Genomic DNA, 18,009 nt, shown 5'->3' on the forward strand with positions numbered 1-18,009 from the left:
CTAATGACGCCTGTGGAGGGTGTTGAGCGCTGCTCACCTGTTGATGAACTCCTCGTAGCAGGAGTAGATGGCGGCGAGGCAGACCGCCACCAGGTTGGGGAGGACACGGGGGTGCGGGCACTGTCCTGTCGGCCCGTGCATGCTGCAACACACCCCCACACACACACACACACACCCCCCCCCCCCACACACACACACACACACACACACACACACACACACACACACACACACACACACACACACACACACACACACACACATTAGCTATACAAGTTAATCAAGTGCACAGTTGCACCCCGATGGACTAAAATCCTCCAGGGCTTCCCTCATTAATAATAGTCTGAGGTGGTGACTGCTACAGGTTGAGGCTGCTACAGGTTAAGGTGCTACAGGTTGAGCTGCTACAGGTTAAGGTGCTACAGGTTGAGCTGCTACAGGTTAAGGTGCTACAGGTTGAGCTGCTACAGGTTAAGGTGCTACAGGTTGAGCTGCTACAGGTTAAGGCTGCTACAGGTTGAGCTGCTACAGGTTAAGGCTGCTACAGGTTGAGATGCTACAGGTTGAGATGCTACAGGTTGAGATGCTACAGGTTGAGGTGCTACAGGTTGAGGTGCTACAGGTTAAGGTGCTACAGGTTGAGGCTGCTACAGGTTGAGGCTACTACAGGGGAAGGCAGCTACAGGTTGAAGCTGCTACAGGTTAAGGTGCTACAGGTTGAGGCTGCATCAGGTTAAGTATACTACAGGTCACGGCTTCTACAGGTTAACAGGCCTACTGAAGGTTGGAGCTGCAACAGGCCTAGGATTCTACTGGTTGAGGCTGCTACAGGTGTAGGCTAATTACCGGTTTAGGCTAGCACAGGTTGGCTATACCAGCTTGAATGGGACACCATTTAATCAGAGGTTAGACAGAGAATCACCCAGCTCACATCCATTCAAACCATCCATAATCCCGTCGCCAACTGACCCGGATGTGCGGTGAACAAAGTAGAGACAACCCAACACTCTCTACTGAGCCACCAACTACTACCTCCCTCCCTCACCCTGAATGTGTTCTTGTCTACGCCGTCTGGGTGTGTTTGCGCTGCTCCTCACCTATGAACAAACTTCTTCACCACCTCCATCCCAGCGTTGAGCTCGTTCAGAGCCAGGATGTACTCCTGAGTGAAGAGGCGCAGCCTGGGACACTTCCCAAAGTCCTGATGGGCAGGACGACAGAGCACCACAACGTGTGAGGAAGACACCGGCTAGGTAGCGGTTACTTTCGTACACTTATATCTCAGTATCGATTCTATTGATACAGTGTTGATGTTGAATGTTATCTTTTTAATTCCCTTTGCAATGTCTGTCGACTCTGAAGAGGAATATCGCTTTCAAATCCATTTTCCTGATTGTGCTTCTGATAAATAGAAAATGCAGAAGGAAGGAAGAATTATGGCAGAGAGGGGGACCCATTTAGGACCGCTGGAGGTCTCAGCCAGTGAGCTGGCAGGGCTTGGACTCTCACCATGTTGTGTTTGAGTATTCTCTGGACCACGGGGGTGAACACCTCGATCACTACCATGGACCGCGGCCTCTGGCGGCAGTGCTGTTCAGAAACGGAGAAATGCATCATGAGGCAGCAGCTCAAAAAGCCCAAGTGCCCAGATAAAGGTGTATCTATATGAACAATGCAAACAAACCCTGCATAAACTGCATTTATATATATATATATATTTGCAACAGAGCCGAGAAGAGTTACAAGAAACATTGGCGCATGCAAAACACAATCTATCCAGCAATGGGATGTATTCTTCACAAGTTAAACATTGACATTGCAGAGAACATCCTTTCCCCTTAGGTGTTGTAACGTGTCAAACAGGAAATCAACGCGGTTAGAGAATATGTTTTTCTTGTCATTTCAAACAACACTCCTTCTGTTTCTGTTTGAAGCTCCTGAGGACTAGATACTTGAGGCAGGGGCCTAGCGGATGGGAACAGGACGCTCACCTTGCAGAAGAATTCACACAGGTCAGGTGGCGGGTGGTTGTTTTCGAGGAGAGGAGCAATTGCCTATAGAAACACATCAAATACAACCCACATATGAACAATTATGGAGCAGTATCTGTTTTTTATCCAGCTACTGTAAGCTACTGACAATGGCTGATTATGTTTCATTGTCAATAAGGAAACAGCAGAAATGTACTTTTTCACTTTAGAGAACGGAAGCATGATTAGAGAACGGAACCATCTGAACCATTAAACTGTTCGAAGGGAAAGCAGGGTTAGGGACCAAACTTGCAGAGGCAAGAAAACATTTGCTATCTCATGTTTGTAAAGAGCACAGTATGCACTTACGCATTGCAAATAGGGAAATATGAGTAACAATAGGCCATGCAAATAGTAATATATAGGGACCTTACCACAATGATATTTTCATGATCTTGACTGCTGAGTTTCGTATTCTGTGAAAACATGGCAGAAACAGAGAATGTAAATGACATTACAGTGTGCATGTTTAAAAGTGAATGTATGTAATGTATGAATGCATGTATGAATGTGTTTAGGGGTGTGTTTATGTGAATGTGTATGCATGTGTTGTTGTATGTCGAGGCACAAGTGTATGTGCACGAAACACGGTGCCGCGAGAAATTAGGCAAGAGAAAAACAAGCAGAACGAAATATCATTGCGATTTGGTAATATTAACATTCACCTTGCCCTCAAGGAACCGACTGGTTACGACATGAGGACTAGACTGGATTTGTGGACGAACGGACAGACAAAGGGATACCCTCCCCTGGATCAAGACCACGCAGTGAGAACACAGCCTTGCCCTCTCCCTTTCCCTTTTTTATCCAAACTAAGCTACGGAAACATGGCCTGAAACTGCCCAGGTAAAGACCTAACTGAGAGACTAGGCCAACACTGACGGACACCGCTCTCCACGACACGTCCTGCTGGGCCCAAATAGTACGGATAGAAGGGAGGGATACGGAAGATTTAAAACACCAAAAGGAAAACAAACAACATGGGTTGGGGTGGTCGATAACCAACCGGCGCCGTCTCTCATTGTGAAGGATTCTCAACTGAGAAATCCTTCACAATCCACAACATAGTAATGGATGGCCGACGGAAGGAAAAAGGAGCGACAGGCCAAACGGCGATGGTTTCCACCTCAGAAAGCCAGGATGAGAATCCCAGTCGGCAGAGGAGGACCGCAGAGGCGACAGAGGACAGTGTGCCACCACCAGTATTGGCCACACCCCAAGAAGCTTTGTCAGCAGAAGGGATTGCTGGGTTTCCTCTCCACAGTGGAAGGGCAGTGTGGTCTCCTCGGCGAAGACTCACAGCTCAATGGAATGATCAAAACAGAACAAAGTCCAACGAATGGCCCAGATAGTTCAGACGTTGCAGCCAGGGGTGCGTATCCTACCATCGCCACCTTTAGCGAAACATTAACCATTGAGGACCCACTCACAGACCGAGCTTAAGACAAGAATGTGTTCGCTACTCTGGATGGTACAAACCCCTAATTATCGGGATACATGGGGAAACACATTCCGGAGAATGATGCATACCATCCATCAGCGATACAATGCCACCTTGATGACATCTTCCTCCAGTGTTGACTGGGATAGACACCTGCCACACATGCGATCGGTATCGAGAGCCTGGAGACATGCTGGGCTTGTTGCCAATCCCCAAGAGCGCCAGCTGGGTCGAGATGAGGCCAATGACCTGGGACACACCACTCAGAGAGGAATGGTACGGCCACAACAGAAGAAATAGGAGAGCATCCCCTGCTTGCCAAAACCTTTGATTAAAAGACAGCTAAAAAGCTTCCTGGAGCCGGTGGGCTACTATAGACAGGTAGAGCACGGAGACAATGAGTGTCATGGCAAGGCAGAGTGACCCCCAAAAGGGTCTCTGGGCTAGCAGCGAGGGGTTGGTGTGGGGGATATGTGGTGTCCTGGTGGTGGAACAGCGGCCGCTCCCACAACAGCCTAGGAGAGGAGGAGGGTTACCCAATTACCCAACTCTGGGTAATTACTCTGGCTAATTAATCCCAGAGGCTTATATGAGCCTTTCTCGATCCGTGTTCCTGTCTGTGCTTGTGCTCTCGTGGACTTGTGAACGTCATCACTTGCAGCCCGGGTGCTGTTCCATTCAGAGGTCTGCATGTAGCCAGGGACACCCCTAACACCCGGGGGGGTTAGGGGTGCATCGGGAGGTGACTTGTGTGGACTTGGGGCAGCCAAGTATCCCACAATGCAGTTCACAACAACCAGCGACAAGGACGAAGGATAAACTCACTGTTGGTTCGTCTGAGATTGGGGAAAATACGAGTTGACTAGAATACAAGTATCTTTCAAATATTAACATTCAAACCGCCCTCAAGCAACCGACTGCTAATGACACGGCGACGCACTGGGGCTGTGGACCAACAGACGGATGGAGGGTTACCCCAACCCTGGCTGTACCTACTGTGTCTCAGTCCCTGGCCTCTGCGTTTACCCAGGTGGGCATTCCCAACGCTCCGTCCCTGGGTCCAGACGGCTCACTAGGAGCACAACCCACTACCTACCCTTGTCAAATAATACTGACTTTTGCATTGTAGCCCAGCCAAGCACTCATTCATCTCAGGGCTAGTGGCCAGATTGTGCATGCACGTGTTTGTGTGTTTGTGTGTGTGTGTGTGTGTGTGTGCGTGTGTGTGGGTGTGTGTGTGTGTGTGTGTGTGGACCCCCTACCTCGGCCAGCAGGGTGGAGATGATGTGCAGTGGGGCCTGGTGGATGGACTCGTCCTGCAGCGGCGAGGTCAGCGCCATGTCCACCAGCGCACGGATCTCCTTCAGCACCACGTCCCACCGACTGGGGTTGTTCAGCACCTTGCGGTACTTGTAGATCTTTTTCTGTACATTGTGGGGAACCGGGGGGGGGGGGGGGGGGGGGGGGGGGGGGCAGACACATTGGAACCGACACGCTGAGGAAATGATTGAGGCTAACCGTTCAGGCCCATGCTGGGCCAGCCACTTAGCAACCTAATAGGCAAGACGAGACTAATCAATTAATGAACTCACCTTCCACTGCAGGGAGTGAAACCACTGGTCCCTCAGGTAGCTGTTGGAAGCCTATCGCAGCACACAAACACACACGCACACACAACCAGGTTGGGTCCATGACATGCTTGAGGAAATATCGCAAATCCAGGCGGCACAATAGCTCTTCATCGCTGCTCCTGCTACGGTTGCCCCGGCGGAGGCTTTGACGGTTGCTAGTCAAAAGGTTCACGCTGTAGATGTTGAGCAGAATGTTTTGAATGAGGAAAGCTATGTTCAGACACTCGAGCAGGACTTTAAGAGTGTTTGAACTCGAACGTCCTGTCCGCTCGCTAGCTGATACCTAATCTAAAGAACATGTTTTCCGTATCCAACACTAGAGAGCCTAAGGTATAGCGTGTTAGTGCGTGAATAATCCTGGTCATCGCCAAAGGAGAGGCTGGGCTGTACCAACTCCCTGCTCACAGCACAGGTACCTCGCTGACTCAATGCATAAGGTAGACTACATATCAGTATGCATGACCATAATACACAAATATAAACCACAATTTCTATTATTTTAGAATAACATTTGACCACGGTTATCTATACATTGTACATTCTTAACAAGATTTAACCTAACACACAATAATAAATTACACCGATATTCATAATACTATAACTACTACTAATGAATAATTTTCTATCCATCAGAGCTACATTTAAAACATACATTATACATATTTTGATATCAACTGAAGACATAGCTTCCTGGGCTGATTTATCTTAAGTCCCCAGAACCCGGAAAAGTCCCCCCCCCCTCCATAACTCTAATTATGGCTCTGCTCTTTTTATGTACCAGGGCACGGTTAGTAGACTTAACTTCACTGATTTTATGATCTTGCCATGCCCTGGTACATAAAAGGAGCAGACCCATCATGTCTTATAACCTGTGTTGGTCTCCCCCCCCTCTGTGGAAAGGGTATACTCTCATGGTTGAGTGGCTGTGATCCTACATCCTTTAAGAAAGGACATGGACCAAAAGAACCCCCACTGGGCCATCCCTGAGCCAGGCTGAGAAGTAGGCCAGACCCTCCCACCACGGCCCCCGGCCTGTGGTACCTGCAGCAGGACAGTTCCTCCAGGGAAGCTGAGCTGTACGCAGTATTTGGGGGCGTTGTCCCAGGCCAGTAGCTGGAGGTCTTCAATGGTGCTGTAGGACAGGGCGCTCTCCATGTAGCCGGTGGGCTGATGGGGAAAGAGAGGGATACGTTGGAGCACAGAAGCGGCTGTACATATGCTATGGATCATACACACACACGCCGTTGCATACACTCGCAGGCCTACAGCCCGCACGGAAACCGATTCACCATCGCCACAAGCGCTTTCTCTTCCACACGGATGTCAATATCAGAGAGAGAGAGAGAGAGAGAGAGAGAGAGAGAGAGAGAGAGAGAGAGAGAGAGAGAGAGAGAGAGAGAGAGAGAGAGAGAGAGAGAGAGAGAGAGAGAGAGAGAGAGAGACTGACACAGAGAGACAGAGATAGAGACAGAGAGAAAGAGACAGAGAGAGAAAGAGAGCAAGACAGAGAGAAAGAGAGCGAGAGAGAGAGAAAGAGAGAGAGAGAGAGAGAAAGAGAGAGAGAGAGAGAGCGCGAGAGAGAGCACAGTACAGCACATGCTGTTTATTTTAACAAAAGAACTGGCTAACCGAGACAGTTTATGATCGCTAGAGATACAACAATACTCAATCGCGTCAAAGATATTCAGTCGAGGGATGTCATCCGTATTCTATGACCTTCAACGATAATGCACTGTGACAGTTTTTAGCCACAGAAAATAATAGATTTATAATGCGATAAGATAGATTGATAGAAAGAAATGAGTTGTCATGGACTCTATTCTGATATCGAGGATCTCAGTTGTCGTTGGCGTCTATCTTTGCTTATCTCCCTTGTCTGTGAAAAAAACTGCCAGTTCCCCCGCAGAGCCCCCCTCTCGCTATTCAACAAACACGCTATTCCTTTAATTTCTCTGCTGATTGAGTGCTGAACGTCCACCGATCTCGCCCCTCCCACCCTCGCTCCCTCCCCCTCTCATGTTCTTTTCTCCATCTTTCCATTCCTCTGACTCTCTCTCTCTCACTCCCTTCCTCCCCCTTCATATTTCTACTCCACACGATCGGGCAGATGATCCACTCTGGAGAACAAGATGATGTAAGCGGCCCATTGTCCCGCTGTTCAATACAAACGTTGTTTGTATTGAAATCTGACAATGGCTTTTGGGCAATATGGTAATATGCCGCAGACAAGTTGCGTGTGTGTGTGTGTCATGCTCATGTGCTTGAGGACTCAGGCACACGTGCCTAGGTCTGACCTCGGACACATGGGAAGGGAACACGTTAGGCAAACTTTGATCCATGCGTGTGTGTCTCTGAAGAGGGAGAAGAGGCATACGGTTGGCAGAGGCTGTTGGGAGAGGCAGGAGGCTAGAGGCCAACATTCTGATAACTAACATAGGTTGCCATAGATACTACATCCTGCACAAAGTGTGCAGTGATTGCCTGCCCAGGTCTCTCTCTCTCTCTCTCTCTCTCTCTCTCTCTCTCTCTCTCTCTCTCTCTCTCTCTCTCTCTCTCTCTCTCTCTCTCTCTCTCTCTCTCTCTCTCTCTCTCTCTCTCTCTCTCTCTCTCGGATGTTGAGTCTCCTTCTAATGTCCTATATCCTCCATTCTCCAGGACCGGCGTACGTCGGCGCGCTGCTCTTCTCATCCGATCTCCTCACTGCGGTGTTGCCATAGAAACAACCAAACTGAACTTTTTTTTTATGCCGTTCCGACCGTCTACTGGGAGGTGGGCTGTTAAGACATAAAGAAATGCTGTTGTTTTGGAATGCCCAGACGTTCACCCAACGAGGGACGGTCCCCGTGTCACGGGCGGCGCACCCGCCTCAGATTCAGGAGAGCAACAATATTTTTTGTTCAAGTAGGCAGAGAGAAGGATCCACACTGCACGTATTGTGCATCAACATCATCTGCCCCGGGGGCGTGAGCTGGGGCCGCTTCCCCCACGAGACCTAACATAGATTAGAACAACAGGTGCCTACAGCTTTCTCACTCTGTCACAAACTCCACCATTTTGCACTTGACCGTCGTGGAGTGAGTGCGTGCTGCCAGCAGGGGGAGCACCTCTAGGGGGGGAAGGAGAGATGAAATATGACCACAGTCTTCACATGTCGTGATGTGTCAAATCAGGAATCATGTACAGACCCAGGTGCGTCTGTCTGTGAGTACGACACTATAGGGTAGGTTGGCGAGGAAGACAGAGATGATAAGACACACCTATTGTGTCACATTAGTGACACAAGTGCCTGGTCCAGTCCTAGTCATGGCCAGAGCAGAGGATTCTTATTAACCTACCCTGCCTGCACTTAAGAAGAGTGTGTCGCGCTCAGTGTTTCGATCATGCTCTGAACAAGGGTATGCTGTTACGGGTATTAATAATATAACGGTATTAATAACTACATTGGTGACGTTCAGCGATAGAAATAACACACAGCACAGATCAGAAAATGAAGATAACGGGCAATGCAAAATTAGAAAGCTATATTAAAAAAAAGAAAAAAAAAAGTATAAAATTGAGATGTTCCCATCATCCACAAAAAACAAAGCATTTCTTAATGAGTAGGCCGGTTCCCAAACCAAAGAATTCACCCCCGGTGACCTACATCTTCCTGGGGATTGGCTGATGCAGGCTAGTGCCTCTCTCTGTTGCAAGCCCAACCGGCCACAGTCCCGTCATGCCAAACCAATGTAAACATCCCGCGTGCCATGCAAAGAACTTTAAGAGTCACAGCATGTTTAAGGAACTGGTGAAAACACACCAAGCTAATCTATGACGTTGACGGTCAAACAACATGGCTGTCGTTGAGAATCACTTCCCTGAACGATAAGAGGCCCAAGTTCTCTTTTTGTTGAATAGAGAAGCCTGCTATGGCTTATTTATTTGGACTTATTAAATCCAACTAACAAACTTGAAGACCAGCACCTTGTGAATATTTTAATCTATGCATCGGGCCAGCGGTCAAAGTATGAAGAACACACTTAACATCATACTTTGAACAATTACAAGAAAAAGGCCAACAAGCTTTCGACAAATATAAACAACTACAAGCTAAACCTTGGCTGTGTATATTATTATTGTAAGATAAGGCACTGTAGGCCATAATCAATCTTGGAACAATTTAATATAATTTATGAACAAACTATACATCATCTGGTTCCATAACTGCTGCTGTCATGGTGCCTGACTGGCAATGATTTTACGTTGAAATGCCTAACTATGCATGAGATTTTGTGTGTGTGTGTGTGTGTGTGTGTGTGTGTGTGTGTGTGTGTGTGTGTGTGTGTGTGTGTGTGTGTGTGTGTGTGTGTGTGTGTGTGTGTGTGTGTGTGTGTGTGTGTGTGTGTGTGTTTGCCAGATCGGGGTAACAGCACTGCACTCACAAGTGACAAGGGCTGACAAGCCGTCTTCAACATATTTATTACATAATATCAGGGATTGATCAATTGTGAGATGAAGGCCAATTACACTCACAACCCCCAAACCACACTTTTGTTCGCACTCGACAAGGCGTCTAGACAATGACTCGTTCCAATATGAGTAAGTGCATCCTGCAAGTGCAATATGACACTTATATTCACCATGATGCTCTAATGTTCCCCTCCCCCCTTACCCCAGCGTTGCTTTGCCAGCAACATTTTATAGACACGCATAGTTTGCGCACTATTCTGCTGCCCCGAACCAAATCCCACAACCCTGTTAACTGCCTTGCTCTGGCGTTGGGTCTCATGCCTGGGATTCCCCCATCCCCCCGGGGTTTGGTGTTCCAACGATGTGGCCCTCTACCGAGTATACAGTGACAATACAGTTGTTTGTTGTATACCAACAGCTATACTAGTCAATGTACATAGTCAATGTATGGAAATAGGAATTACTCTCCCGAGTTCAGATGTAAATTCTTAATTACTAAGTAACCGATTGCTACAGCAGGGTACATCGAACGGTCTACCTGAGAAAATCAGGGTTCACTGTTTCATCCAACTTTTAGACATCAAGTGAACTCCCAAACATTGTGCTATTTGCATTTGCTTGGTTACTTTTATTGAAAAGTACTACGCAATTAAAGATATTATTGTGCTACAAAATTGTTGCACAAATGTTGATTGACTATTAAAATACATGACCTCAAAAAAAGGATGCCTTTCACTGACAATTAAAACTATTGGCCATAGGTTAAAATCTCTTTGACTCTATCATTGTGACCTCCCATTTGTGTGTGTTAGAAGGATTAAAATTCCACTCTGTTCCAAATACAATAAATTAATATGGCAGGGAGTGTTATCATTCCAGACTATAACTCAAATCTTTGTTTAATGGCTGCGTTGTTCAAACAATACTGGGAGGATCCAGTATTTGTTAAACAGTGTTGTGACTAGGCCTGGAAGCATGCCCGAAGCCTTTCTAGGTCCATTTTGTGAGTGAGGGAGTTAGTGAGTGCACGAGGGACAGTGTGTTTGAGATTAGTGTTACAACAGTGTTACAAGACCAGCCTTTAGATTTTGGAATGAAAAATAAAAAGCAGGGCAAATAAACAAAAAGTCACTTCATTTGCTGAAATAATCCTCTGCCTACATAATAGCTTTCATAATAAAATAATTACTGGCAGCAATTTCACCAATATTGTTTTGACTTCCTACTAGTCCTTCGTCATTTTTGAGACAACATGGTCCTGTGACCAACACAAAATGACAAAACCAAACGATGTGTCTGTCTGCGCGTGTGACTGCGTGTGTACGTGCATCTGTCTGTCTCCTTGTGTCGTTACTCAGGCTCCCCTCTTGAGTCACCATGTTGGACTTGTAAACCGAGACACCGGGGCTATCCCCCGTCTCTCTCGGGCTTAGGTAAACACCTGATCACCTGTAAACACTAAACGCCGGTTTTGTTTGCTTTCTTTCTTTACTCTCGGCTCGTCGTGAGACATCGGCATGGTAACGCTAGCCCTTCCTGCAAAATGTGACCAGTGTCTGTGACTGTAATCGTCGCCATTGGGCTCAGTGCGCTGAAATATTATCTGCTTATTATCTGTCTAATGACGGAGTTTGCTCTTAAAGTCATCACTCACCTGTCCCCTCTCTCACAGATGTGCACGCAAACGTGCAAACACACACACACACACACACACACACACACACACACACACACACACACACACACACACACACACACACACACACACACACACACACACACACACACACACACCGGCTGCTTTGTTATTGTGTCGCTGCCCTCTCGGCCCCTCTTCCTTCTTCTTTGGTATTGTTAAGCAGAAGGCACACAGGAAGTACCCACACCCCACATAACAGTGAAAATGTGATATAGGTTGAGTGTGCCGATACAAGTCGAGGCACGCAAAGGAAGGAATGGAAAATAAGTGTGAGCCACAATTCTCTGACTGGACATCCAAAAAAACCCAATGTGAGCACATATTTACTCATGCGTAAGTGCATGCCCGCATTGAAAAATATAGCCACTTCTGTCGACTCCTATTCACATGTTTCTTCTTGTACAAGATTCAATTAGATATGATGGGTTCTTGATCCATCCCAATACAATCATATCCATAACAAAACTAATTATATGGAAGACGGAGAAGGAGAGAAAAGGAGAAGAAGCACTGTGGCAGTACATTAAGACATCCATATTCACTTAAAACCACACACAGCGGGTCTCTAAGCATGTCCCATTTTGCAGTACAGGATTACAAACGGCTCTCGGTTTCACATTCGCAGATGCTTACAGAAACGTATGCACTTGTTTTGCTGATACGCAATTCCCCCCCTTGCCTCCAGACAGGGAAGGCTAGTTCCCTTTTAACATAAATGATTCAATCTGAGAAAAGATTTGCCGGGACAGCCCCAAACCACTTCGCGTGACACTGGATCTGCTTCCCGCAAAACATGCGAGCGTTGATGCCCAACGAACGATCAAAGCCTCTTGCCTCACAATTCAGTCCTGTAGATATGCCAACACAGACAACTCAGTCTCATGCCTAAATTCAGGATGAGAGACAGCAAGACCATGATCTCACACCCTCACGTCTGTGCCTGTGTGTGCCTGCCTGTGTTTGCGTGTGACACACCATCAAAGGACGTGTGCTTTTAGCACACACTGCTACTGATGTGGGTCTTAAGACTGATCTGCAGAGCACCATTTGCCACAGTCAACTGGCCATCTATTAGTGCTGCTCAACCAGCTAGCAGCACAGCGATACCTAAACCCGCCTATATAAATCATGTAACAATGGGGCATTACTCAGAATTATCAAAGCGTCACTCTGAATCCCGAGCAGAGAGCTTGCTTCCTCCTTTTTTTGTTTGATACCATTCACACATAGGCATTATATTATAATATATGGCTTCACTAACGGACCACAGCCGAAGCCCAGCCGCTTGTCTGCTTTCCCCCAATTCGAAGCTGGGCCTTGTCATACCAAGTCAACTAGCAAAGTTGAGGGACAGAGAGGCATGCAGAAAAAGTTAAATATATAAGGAGGACTATAAAAACAGAATATTGAAAAAAAACAATCCTTCCTTCCTTTCACAACCATGTGTGGTTAGGGTGGCTCATACATATTTTTGTATATTGCCAAATCAAAATTGTTCATGACCCTTTTGCCAAATAGCAAATTAAGATGTTAAGTTAAGATGATACGGGTGTCTCAAGAGAAAATAATAACAATATGCAAGTTTGTTTAGCTTTTCCACAAAGGACACAAGGGAATACTCGACGTCTCACTATGTTACTTAGACACACAGATTTACGGAAAGTATTGCCTTGTAATTGCTGTTGCTATGCTTCGCTGTGTGGGCACCTGTTGGACAGAGTACAGAGCCCTAGAATGAAACGCATGGACACACATGGGAAGAGAGTGTGTGTGTGTGTGTGTGTGTGTGTGTGTGTGTGTGTGTGTGTGTGTGTGTGTGTGTGTGTGTGTGTGTGTGTGTGTGTGTGTGTGCGTGTGTGTCCATGGGATGGGAAAGAAAGGGAAGAAAGCCTTACACTGTACCCACACACATCCATGAATTAACAGAAACAGAGGCCAAACTTTAAAAGAGGTCATCCTTTCTATTAACCAGGCCGCTTGCTTACACAGCCCTGCGATCAGAGCAATAAACTGTGTGTGTGTGTGTGTGTGTGTGTGTGTGTGTGTGTGTGTGTGTGTGTGTGTGTGTGTGTGTGTGTGTGTGTGTGTGTGTGTGTGTGTGTCTGGGGGTCAGCTGACTACTCTCTTTGAGCCCCTTTTGAAGAGTCACAGCCAGCCTAATGCATAATGCGAAGCCAGGAGGGATAGGCCAGCAGGAGCTTTTTCTCACGGCTCAAGTGTAGCCGGCTTCGATCCCCTGCTCCTCCCGGCTTAATTTTAGAGGAGTCCTTGAGCAAGACACCAAACCTTTAAATCACTGCTCCGCGGTGCGTTTGCCGTCACCTTGCGTGTTTCAACATGCCATTTGTGTGCGTACGCGAGTAAAAAATGTGTGGACATGGACATGGTGACGTGGAGCGGTATAATAAATACTATTCGTTTAGCCTCGGGTTTATAATATATCCGTGATTCTCTGGGCTCATTACGTTGTTATAGCTCACCTACAGTATATCGCTGAAAACTATAGCTCCCCAATATTATTGAACCACCTTTTAAAGGCCAATTTTTTGATAAAGATGGCAAGATGCTTATCAGACCAATACAATTTAAGTAAAATAAGAAAATAAAATGATTTTGTTATTGAAAGCAATATTTTTTGATTGTTTGAGGCATGGAAGATGAAGGCTGTTGACCCTTCGTCTCCACTGGGTGACAAAAGAGCAAATTAAAACAATAGATTCCATTTTCCTTTTTTAATCGCTATTATTTTTTATCCAGAGTGGCATTACGACATGGAGATTGGGACAAGACGCCCCTCTTACGTCTGTTTAAAACACAGGCGATGAGTGTGACCAGAGAACCAGCCCTTGAGGTTAGCTAGCCTAGTATCAGGCTGGGTTTACCAGGGACTGTGATGTCAGCAATACACCGAGCCTTTGAAGTGAACGTCGTAAAGCTCTCGCCGCCACATCTCTGTGAAAGCACTGCTTCTAACGAGTAGGAGCCATAAAAGAATGAAGGAGTGGCGAAAAGAAATATGGCACTGTCTCAGGGATCTCGCCTTGATCTGGGGGTTTCATCAATCTTCTGGGAGGGAAATGTCATTGTTGGCCATACAGAATAACCTTGTACACACTACCAATGACTAAAGCTGTTGCTGAGATTGTACACTTGGTACGTCTGGCACATGAAATGCCATGATTTAGTTAAAAAAAGGGGGGTGAAAAAGTACACCAATATATAAAAAAAATAAGAACCGTCTTATTTTCCTCGAATCCCACACTCGCCACGCTGATGAACGACAGCCATTGTCTGAGCACTTGACTCCAACGTCCAAGGTTCACAGGTTGCCCTCATCTAACCTAATGTCAACACGGGGCAGACAAAAGACTGGAACAATAGAGGCCGGTGGTCCCGCTCCTGAGTGTGTCGGGTCAGAGGGGGCCATCACCAGATACAGAAAATAAAACTACAACAACAATAAATATTCTGTTAATGGATCCCAGTGAAGTGACGTCAACACATAATATATATATATATATATATATATATATATATATATATATATATATATATATACACACAAGTCGTTAACACAACCACACACCCACACACCCACACACACACACACACACACACACACACACACACACACACACACACACACAGTAACAGCTTCAGGCACAAGCTTTGTCTGAGCTCAGATTTCTGGAAGGATGTGAAACCTCAACAGACTTCCCAGGTGAGCCATGGGGGTGTAGTACAATACAATATGTGGTCATCAACCAAAACATGACACCTGTGTTTTGAGTCCTGGAGAAGTAGAGACATTGTGGCTTATCCTCGGTAGCCCACACCCAAGCCTCAGGTAGGCAAGTCAGCTAGCTCACAAGCAGTCGCCAGGCCCCTACAGGAAGTGATTAAGCCTGATATGATATCGACCTATTGCGTGTTGCAGCGAGTCATTTCCTTCCAATGAAATATGTGAACAGCTGGCGAATTGTTCACCCCTCAACGATTGTGTTGTCACTCACAACCACACACACGCTGCAAGCGGAGGTGTGATTTGGATCAGTTTTTAAAAGTGACGCCTTGGTAAGGACATTGTTGATAAAACAATGGCCATGTACAGTGGATACTGTCAAAAGTGTTGAAGTGACAAAAGGAGACTTTGATAAGTTAGGGCCATTATTCACCCAAATCACTATCATATAGCCTACATAAACTATAGCTCAGCATTAGTATCCGTGTCATTAATGGTATACACGTTTTAATGTATCTGTAGGAGAATATAATATGTCATTGCCTAAGAATGGAAACCATTTTTCATTAAAGTATATAATTATACTGGATGCAAATGTGTTTAGACAGTAGGCCTACAAGAATCCAGATGTCAAACTTGGTTTGAAATTATGTAGTTGTAATAAGATGCATATTGCCATGAGTTAGGATACAACGCTAACACTATCTGCAGCCTCAGGATCCAATTATTGTATGTAAAACACTATTCAAGGATTCCTAGTCAAATAATATAGGCCTAATGCTTCACAGCATTATCGAATCCGTGACAACAATGCAGGACTGCGAGAACAATATGTCCGTCATTCTTTATGATATCGGTGAATTTTAATTTAGACTGAAGCTCAGTCATATAAATTAAAATGTTTGACTGTTGCATGATCCAATTTAGATATCTTTCAGCATATATAAAACAAAAGCAACGAGGTTTTTTTTCTGGGTGGGGAGGGGGGTGAGGAGTGGGGGGGCTACTGCCACAATGTTGCGATTATATTATCAGCAAATGGAACATGAAAAGTCACTTGCATTCGCTTCTCAAATACTGCGTCAATGGGTGCGCTTTATCTCTCCGTGCGTACCACGTTTAGTCAAAAGACACACATCTTTAATGTCATCATACAACGCTGTGCAAGGACACAGGGAATCTATCTTACCGTGGCCGACGCCAGGCTGCTCTCTGTCAAAGTTAAGTGGTGGGGCTCCCATCTCCTTAAGAATTTGGAGGTGAGGATTTTGCTGAGAAATGTCCGAGGATGTTTGACCACGCACACCTGAATGTCTCCTTCTTGTAACAACTTGTATCTCATCCCACTGCTGCAATTAAGCAAGGTTCTTTTGCACGACCCTGCGCCCAACTTGTTATTATTATTCCCCTCCGGTGCCGTGGGCGCAGACATCTCCCCCAGCAAAGGTTTGTTCTCCTCCGACTGATAAAACTGGTTGTTGTGCAGTTCGTTTCCTCCGCCGCTGCCGTTGAAATCCATGGTGCCTAAGATCAGTAAAAATTGGAAGTAAAAAAAACCTCACCCGAATCGGTAGCCTAAATGTACATCAAGAAGCGAACAGGGTCGGATCGAGCTGGGGGACCCGAGCTACCGCTACACGACCTCGCTTATTGAAGGAGTAATGGGGGCGAAAATGAGACACGGCAGGATAAACATAGAAACGCCATTTAACGTCTTCTATGGCAGTTTTTCGGGACGAAAAATGCTGTTTATAGCCGCAGAAAATGCATATATCCCACCGTTTGTATCCACACAATGCCCCTTGAATTGTCTACACGGTGCGCGTCTCGCTCCCCCCCCAACGAGCTATTCAATATGTCCGGGCCATGGCCTCAACCATCCGCCGATAGCAGTCCAAATAGTACAATTCAATTAACACACATAAATATACTCCGTGTTCAGAGGTGAAAAACGAAAAAAATCCAAAGGCGACGTGTGCTGTTTCTCCGTGTATTTGGTCATTAAAGGTTTATTGGCACGGTTCCTTTTTCTGTCTTTTCTCCTATCTTCGTATAGGAACAGAGCACTCCGATAGAGCGCTTCGGATTGGCCTCTTGTTGTGCACGTGACACTGAAGTGACGTCAATGGGTAGGCGAGCGGACGAGCTGTGCGTCTTCTCGCCCGACTGTCTGCCGAGCGTAATCGGGCTGGGAAAGCACAGTTCCCTTGAACATAAAAAAAATGGAGGAGGGAGGGCGCACGACTTCAGTGAGTCCGCTCTTGGACTGACCCCCCTTTAGAAATACCTTGGACCTTTCTATTCGAGGGACGCGGCTACGTTGAATAAAATATGTTTTTCGAGCTGACAACCCCAGGAAGTGAACCGAGGTACTCGACTAACCGGAACACGCCGACCAGATATTGATCAACGATAAGCGCTCTGAGGAACATTTTCTCACTAAATTAAAGAAACAAATGAGGCATATCACTAGTAGGCCATTTAGTCTACCATCAGTCCACTTTAAGTTTTAGAGGCATGCTATCTTTAAGTAGGCTATGATTCATCATCATAATCGAAATCGAAATATTGTGAGCACATATTTCACTCAACACTGGACTTCGTGACTGAAGTCATATGATGTGTCTACCAACTTGACTAAACTTCCAATAATGATACAGCTCCTTGCCACCAATTAACAAATAGTACTATAATAATGATATACCCTTCCTGGCTGTCTATTCAAAAGATGAAACAATGTATGTATGTATCGTATGTATGTAAATTCAAATATGCTTTGGAAAGTCAGATTGCTCAACAGTTCTGTTACAACAAGTAAAACGTCTCTGAATAATGCGTACATGATGTGTAAGACATGTGCCATCTAACTTTTGACAAGATCGAGAACATTTGGACCCAATAAACACCCACACATAAAACTGTAAGATAGGTGGCATTGCAACATTTATATGCTGACATCAAGAGATAAGAAAGGGATAAAAACGGCCATGTTTATCTTTTGGAGTGTACATTTTCCC

At 45.9% G+C, this 18,009-nt stretch overlaps 1 protein-coding gene across 3 annotated transcripts in view; it reads right to left on the reverse strand.

Moving 5' to 3' along the window:
- The window catches only part of cmip (c-Maf inducing protein), a 38,053-nt gene that overhangs the window by 17,867 nt on the left and 2,177 nt on the right, over positions 1–18,009 (reverse strand). The window contains exons 1-9 of one of the 3 annotated variants that reach the window (XM_030366186.1): positions 16,182–17,783; positions 6,144–6,269; positions 5,064–5,114; positions 4,734–4,895; positions 2,405–2,446; positions 1,992–2,054; positions 1,510–1,590; positions 1,098–1,201; positions 38–142 (exon numbers count right to left, since the gene is read on the reverse strand). In XM_030366186.1, the coding sequence (XP_030222046.1) occupies positions 38–142; positions 1,098–1,201; positions 1,510–1,590; positions 1,992–2,054; positions 2,405–2,446; positions 4,734–4,895; positions 5,064–5,114; positions 6,144–6,269; positions 16,182–16,511 (1,064 nt within the window). In that variant the 5' untranslated portion in view covers positions 16,512–17,783. Of the gene's footprint in view, positions 1–37; positions 143–1,097; positions 1,202–1,509; positions 1,591–1,991; positions 2,055–2,404; positions 2,447–4,733; positions 4,896–5,063; positions 5,115–6,143; positions 6,270–11,205; positions 13,043–16,181; positions 17,784–18,009 lie in introns of those variants that run through there. The other 2 variants (XM_030366188.1, XM_030366187.1) reach the window with 2 other exon arrangements.

Source organism: Gadus morhua, chromosome 9, assembly GCF_902167405.1.
Source record: "Gadus morhua chromosome 9, gadMor3.0, whole genome shotgun sequence".
Classification (NCBI taxonomy): domain Eukaryota; kingdom Metazoa; phylum Chordata; class Actinopteri; order Gadiformes; family Gadidae; genus Gadus; species Gadus morhua.